Source organism: Phalangium opilio, unplaced genomic scaffold (assembly GCF_054372755.1).
Source record: "Phalangium opilio isolate 3A_F unplaced genomic scaffold, DU_Popi_V2 ptg000041l_1, whole genome shotgun sequence".
NCBI classification, from domain to species: domain Eukaryota; kingdom Metazoa; phylum Arthropoda; class Arachnida; order Opiliones; family Phalangiidae; genus Phalangium; species Phalangium opilio.
The window spans coordinates 721,337-727,896 of record NW_028324165.1 but is presented as its reverse complement, the minus strand read 5'-3'; the positions used below and the strand labels follow the sequence as shown (position 1 = coordinate 727,896).

The following is a 6,560-nucleotide window of genomic DNA, read 5'->3' as shown; positions in this document are numbered from 1 at the left end:
TTAACATGATTTAAATCTAAATAAATGTATATTAATATTAAACTAGAGAGGTCTTTTTTATATGGGTATTTATGGTAACATACTTCATAATCTCTAGTATCAACTCGTAAATAAAAAATGCATTTAAGGTTAAATTAAAAAATAGCATATCAGACATAATTATATATTTTTTAAACTCTTAATAAAAAAAAAACCATGTCTGGGCCTGTATTTAAAAAAAAAATGCCCCTGAGATTTTGGGTATAAAAGCTCGAGCATGGGCATAGGGTTTTCACAATCAATCCAGCCATGAGTAGCAAATATCCTCAAGAATCACAGTCTATGTTTGACTCTCCACCGTCTTCTCCTGGGGATCGAGCCGGAACCAGCAGTGGTAAGCGGACCATAACTCAATTTTTGAAGCCCGACCCTGTCGAGGTGTTAATCGACTCGGACGACGAGACGTTCGTCCAAGACGTACTACAAAAACACGTCGTGGGCATTCACGGCATTGAAGGGTCTTACCGTCTGAGGAGCGACGGTCAATACTTCGAGACGCGAGTCCCCCCGCGAAAAGGGGACTATTTTGTAGACATAAGTGTCTACAAATTTAAGGATATAAAAGACTCCCAAGCCGACAAGCTTTGGGAGTGCAGCCACAAGCGGCTGAAACGAGTCGTTGACGGGAAAGATAAAGAGGCGGTCAAGCTCCTCAACGCCTTCCACCGGTTGGTGGAAGACATAAAGGGTGACGCGCAGGCCACGCAGCAGCCGCCAAGCAAAGTAAGTATCTTATTAATAATAAATTTACAAACCAAAATTTTGTTCCAATTTTTTTTATTTCTGATAGAGATTCAAAAAATGAGTTCGAGCAGCGGCAGCAGCGGGAGTGACTCGGAGGGTAGTGAGGGAGAAGAACACGCACAGGTAAACCGGTACTACACAATTGAGCGGCAGATTGACAAAACGAGTCGCAAGTGGCATTGTAAACAAATCGATTTGCGTATAGCTTTTAAAAATCTGGAAGACATTCCAACGCGAGATTTTTTTCGAATTTTTCGAAAAATTCTCGACGAAGTTATACGTAAATTAGTAACCGAGAATCCCGGGTATAATCGGGTTCGATTTGTTTTAAGCTCCCCCGGATTGACGACCCCCGTTAATATTAAATTTATAAAAATTGACAAATTCACCAGTAAGCGAATTATGCGCACCATCTATAGAGTAACGCAATCTAGTCGGGACTTTGTCTTTAATGGGGAAGATTTTCAGTTTGATATAATTTTTCTAAACCTCGATGCAAATATAGGAGTTTATTATAAGTCCATAAAAAATAGAACTTTGGTTAATTTGGATTATTTCGTTAAACAAAATAACCAATTTATTTTTATGGAGAATAATGATAACCTTTGTTTTGCTCGGAGTTTAGTTTTGGGTAAAGAGCTGGCCGATCGCAATTTTTATCGTCAAAAAAAGCAAGGTCAGCCATTTAACCGGAACAATTTTGACAAACTGAGACGCAATAGCGACCTTCAAGGTAATATTGCGAAAATCTTGCACAGGAAAGCCGGCGTCCCCGAGGGTTTTGTTACTCTAGAAGATATTCAAAAATTTCAAAATTATTTAGCTCCCCATTATCGAATCGTAATCGTTGATGCTGCGAATAATTTTACCATATTTTTCAAAGGCCCCCAAGCTCCTAAATTTATTTATTTATTAAAAATTGGCGACCATATCCACCCCGCAAAAACTTGGCACGGTATGATGGGCGGTTGTACCTCTTGCGATTTATGCTTGAAATCGTTTTACAAACGTGAATTGTTAAAAGAACATAAATGCCCCGAGGATACAAAACCCTATATATGTTTTCGGTGTCAAGGAGAAGCTTTTCATTTAACCAACGAGGATGTTTTAAAACGTTGCGACGAATGCCACCGCTACTTTTTCCCGGGCCCCTGCTACGAAACTCATTTACTTAATGGCACCTGCGCGAGCCAAAAACGATGTTTAGAATGTGGGCGACTTAGGCGTGACGATCACGACTGCAATCCCGAATGCTCTCAGTGTAAAATAGTTCATCCGCCAGGTGAACATTTTGTTATGCCTTTGGAAACCAAAATGAAAGCCTCGCGGTTTATTTATTACGACATTGAGACTATTCTTAGAAATAATATCCACGTCCCCATTTTACTAGTTTGCGACGTAGAGACTGAAGCTGGCTTTGAAACTAAAATTTTTTACGGCGCCAATTGCGTCGAGCAATTTTTAAATTATTTATTTAGCGTCGAGCAGGTAGTTTTGACTGGACAGAAGCGTAAAACGTACCAACCGCGCTTTACTAACACTCAAGTCGTAGCTCATTACGCGAAAGCTTTTGATAACTTCTTAATTCTTAACGCTTTAGTCCATAGACACGTCACCCCTGCCGTTATTTTTGACGGTAGTAAAATTCTCATGATTCATCTCGAGGGACCGCAAATTAGATTCCTCGATAGCTTTAATTACATTAGTCAACCTCTGCGTAATTTCACCAGCATGTTTAGCCTCGGCGATGTGGCGAAAGGATTCTTTCCATTTGATTTTCATACCGAAGAAAATCTTAATTACATTGGCGTCATCCCTGAAGCTTCGTACTTTAACGTAGCTCAAATGAAAGCCAATGATTATCGAGATTTTCAAACTTGGTACGCGTCAATGGAAGGATCTATTTACAACATCAAAGAGGAGCTTATTAAATATTGCATTCAAGACGTCAAAGTCCTAAGACAAGGCGTCGAAGCTTTTAGAAAAATTTACGTAGACCTAACCAAATTAGACCCTTTCTGCTTAAAAAATATTACTTTGGCGGGTGCTCTAACCACTATTTATCTTAACAATTACTATAAACCTTACAGCATGGGTATTGTTCCTTCTAACGGCTATAACGCAAAATTTAATCACAGTCAAATTAGCTTAAAATATCTCGCTTGGGTGGAGAAAACTGAAAATATAAAATTGCGCACTGCTTTAAGCTACGGGGGCGAGTACAGCGTGGGTCGCTATTTAGTCGACGGCTATAGCGAAACTCCTCCCAAAATCTACGATTTCCACGGTTGCTACTTTCACGGTTGTCCATGCCAAAAACTTAATGCCTACAATACCCAACTCAAAGCCAGCAACAGATTTCTGTACGAGCGGACCCTAGATAGAGAGCTGTTTATTAAAGAGAAGATGGTCGGGTATGAATATACCTCGATCTTTGAGTGTCAATTTGCTAAGCTTTTAAAAGAAAACGCCGAAGCAAAGGCTTTCTGCAAAAGTTTAACTTTTCGACCTCAAATATCAGCCCGTAGCGCTCTCTATGGGGGACGAACGGAAAATTTTGTTCTTAACTGCCACGTGCAAGGTGAGGAGAAAATTTTCTACAAGGATATTATTTCTTTGTACCCGAAAGTTTGTCGCGATTGTCCGTACCCTAGCGGCCACCCCATAATCTATAGCAGAGATTTTGACAAATCGCCAGGGTGGTATTTTGGCGTTATGAGTTGTCGTCTGCTTCCCCCTCAAGATCTCCACATCCCCTTAATTCCCTTCCGCAGCGGTGGTAAATTAGCCTACGCCCTCTGTCGCACGTGTCTAGAATTGCGAGCGGAAATCTGCGATCACACTGTCAACGAAAGGGCTTTCGAATCAGTCTGGCCAACGGTTGAAGTCTATGCCGCTATGGAACATGGTTATAAACTCCTCGATATATTCGAAGTGTACCATTATCCAAAAACGGAATATTTCTTTGCCCAGTACATGACTGATTTTATCGCCCTAAAAGTGAAGAATTCCGGATTTCCCGCTCACGCTCAAACGCCTCTGCAAAAAGAGGCGTATATCGCTGATATAAACAAGAATGAAAAGCTTTCTCTGACCGTGGCGGATATTCAATCAAATCCTTCCCTGCGTAATATCGCTAAAATTAATTTAAATTCTCTTTGGGGTCGCATGGCGTTAAATACGGGAAAGATTCGCAGCATCTTTATCAACAATTATTACGAATTGATACGATACGCGAGCGATTACACTCTGGAATTAGTCGACTTACGGCCAGTTACGGAGTCGATCGCTCTCTTATCGTACAAAGCCAAAAGCGATTACGTTTCGGACTACAAACTGGGGTCGGCCATTGTGGGGAGCTTCGTCTCGTGCTACGGGCGACTCGAATTGAACAAGATGTTGCTTCAATTAGACCGCACAGCCTTGTATTGTGACACCGACTCAATAATCTACCGCCATCTACCGGGAAAGTTTGACATTCCAACTGGCAATCATATTGGTTGCTGGGCGGACGAACTCGGCGGTGATTATATAACTTCCTTTTGTAGTACCGGTGCCAAAAGTTACTCGTTTCGCACTAGCAAAGGAAAAGAAGTCAAGAAAATTAAAGGGTTGACGTTAAATCGAGAAAATCTTGAAAAACTTGACTTTGAAACCTTTGAAAGTGTAGCGATGAATCCGGAAAAGGAAGTTACAGTCAATGTCCCTTTAATTTTAAACGGGATAAATACAAGCTGCAGCTAGAGGCCGTTAAAATCACCAAAAGATTTCGCCAAACCTCGAATAAGAGATTGTTGAACGCCGATTTGACAACCAGTCGACCCTACGGTTTCAAAGAGGCAACACCCGCTTCAACATCTCTCTCGCATGAATTACGAGGCTAGGCGAAGGCATACTTTTGAGGGCTTGTGGGAATCTTGCGTTCCCATCGAAGCCCTGGCCAAAGACGGTTTCTATCTTGCAGATGTAGAAACACAGACGACGCGCTGCGCCTTTTGCGGCATCGCCTTGTACCAGTGGCGTTGCACGGACCATCCATCGAGGGAACATCGGAAACACAGTCCATCGTGTCCGATGGTTTCCAAAAAACCGTGCAACAACAAACCACTGCGTCAGGGGTTTCCCGAATTCCCGACCAGCGAGGGCGAGGATGTTTGCGAGCCTCTAATCCAAACATGCCCAGCCATCAACAAAGAGCGGTCGGGAAACGAAAAAGTGCGCGTGCGCATAAATCCGTCGTGTTTTCTTCTGTAGTGCGTGTGTACCAACTACCCTCCGAGTCTCGCGTCAACTTTAACCTCCTCAACGTTCAACGCTTCCGCCAGCGTTGTCTGGAATTAGAAGAGAAACTTTTTAAAAAAACAATTACTTCATAGGGGATTTTTTTTTTTGGGTAAAAGGGTTTCGTTTATATTGTTTAAATATTTTTTAATTTGTGTTTATTAAGGGTCTTTGGGTTTTGGGTTAATTGTATTTTTGATTATATATATATAAACTGTTAATTAAAATAAAAATGTTTATTAATCAAGATGAATCCAACCGAGTCAGTCTCGCATTCTTTAAAGTTCCAAACACCCGCCCAGTTTCTAATCGTGGGGCCAACGCAAGCGGGGAAGAGTTTTCTTTTAAGTAACTTATTGCAAAATCATCAGCTTATGTTTGACCCACCGCATAAAAAGGTTATTTATTGCTACGCCGCCTGGCAGCCAAACTATGAAAAATTGAAACAATTGATTCCGGGAATTCAATTTATTCAAGGCTTGCCAACGGCGGATCCGGACTTTTGGGAAATGAATCGCGACTCCTACTTGATACTAGACGATTTAGCTAGCCAATTATTTAAACAAGCTCATATTGCCGATTTAGTGTGCGTGACGTCGCATCATTTAGGGTATACGGTTATTATTATTACTCAACAACTGTTTCCCAAGGGTAGCCAATCGCGGATAATTTCTCAAAACTCTTCCTATTTTATAATAATGAAAAATCCTCGAGATGTCGCCTCTATTAGATATTTGGCGCAACAAATAAGTCCAGATAACCCGAAGCGTATTACGGAGGCGTACAGACTAGCCACTAGAGAACCCTATAGCTATTTGTTAATTGATTTAAAACAAGAAACTCCGGAAAATTTACGATTAAGGTCGCGAGTTCTACCTCACGAATCACCTATGTATGTCTATGTCGATTAAATTTAATTGTCATTTGAATAATGGCCCCACGCGTTAAACGTCGATCAGCAAAACGCTCCCGGCTCGTCGTAGCGCGTCCCTCGACCAAGTTTGCCAAATTTGTCCCTTATTTACAGAGTTTGCGTCAAACTAGCTGTAAACAACGGCGAACCCTCTTAAACAATAGTAGCGCGCCTCAATTAAAGAGCATTCAGACAATTTGTAAGAATTTAAAGGGCGGGGGTATTTATTTGAGTAAAGACCGCAAGAAAAAGCTAGCAAAGTACAAGAAAATTATTAGACAACTCGGATCAAGTACCTTGTCGCAGAAAAGCAAAAAAAAGCTGTTGTTGCAGCAATCAGGTGGTTTTCTTACGACGTTGCTTGCCGCAATCTTGCCTTCGATTGTCCAAGCCATAGCTGCTAAACTATGAAACAAATGGTTCTTGTGCCCGCTAGCGCAGTAACTTCAGCAGCTGCCCAAGAGCACTCTGCTTTGGACCGAGAGATTGAGGATATTTTAAAATCGCCATTGAATGCCTACGATAAATTATATAAATATTTAGACGCTTTTAAGAAATATTTAAGTATTGAGAAACAAATTCC

At 41.2% G+C, this 6,560-nt stretch overlaps 1 protein-coding gene across 2 annotated transcripts; it reads left to right on the top strand.

Moving 5' to 3' along the window:
- The first annotated feature begins 288 nt into the window (after nt 1-288).
- Nucleotides 289-4,808, top strand: LOC149679175 (uncharacterized). Of its 2 annotated transcripts, XR_016365692.1 has the most exons (3): nt 289-762; nt 830-906; nt 4,748-4,808. XR_016365692.1 is itself a non-coding variant. In XM_089834816.1 (2 exons), exons 1-2 carry the CDS (start codon nt 289-291, stop codon nt 842-844), a joined length of 489 nt encoding a protein of 162 aa, XP_089690942.1. In that variant the 3' UTR covers nt 845-968. The 2 variants fall into 2 exon arrangements, 1 of the variants encoding a protein (XP_089690942.1); XM_089834816.1 differs by lacking the exon at nt 4,748-4,808 and having other exon boundaries at nt 830-968.
- The last annotated feature ends 1,752 nt before the right edge of the window (nt 4,809-6,560 follow it).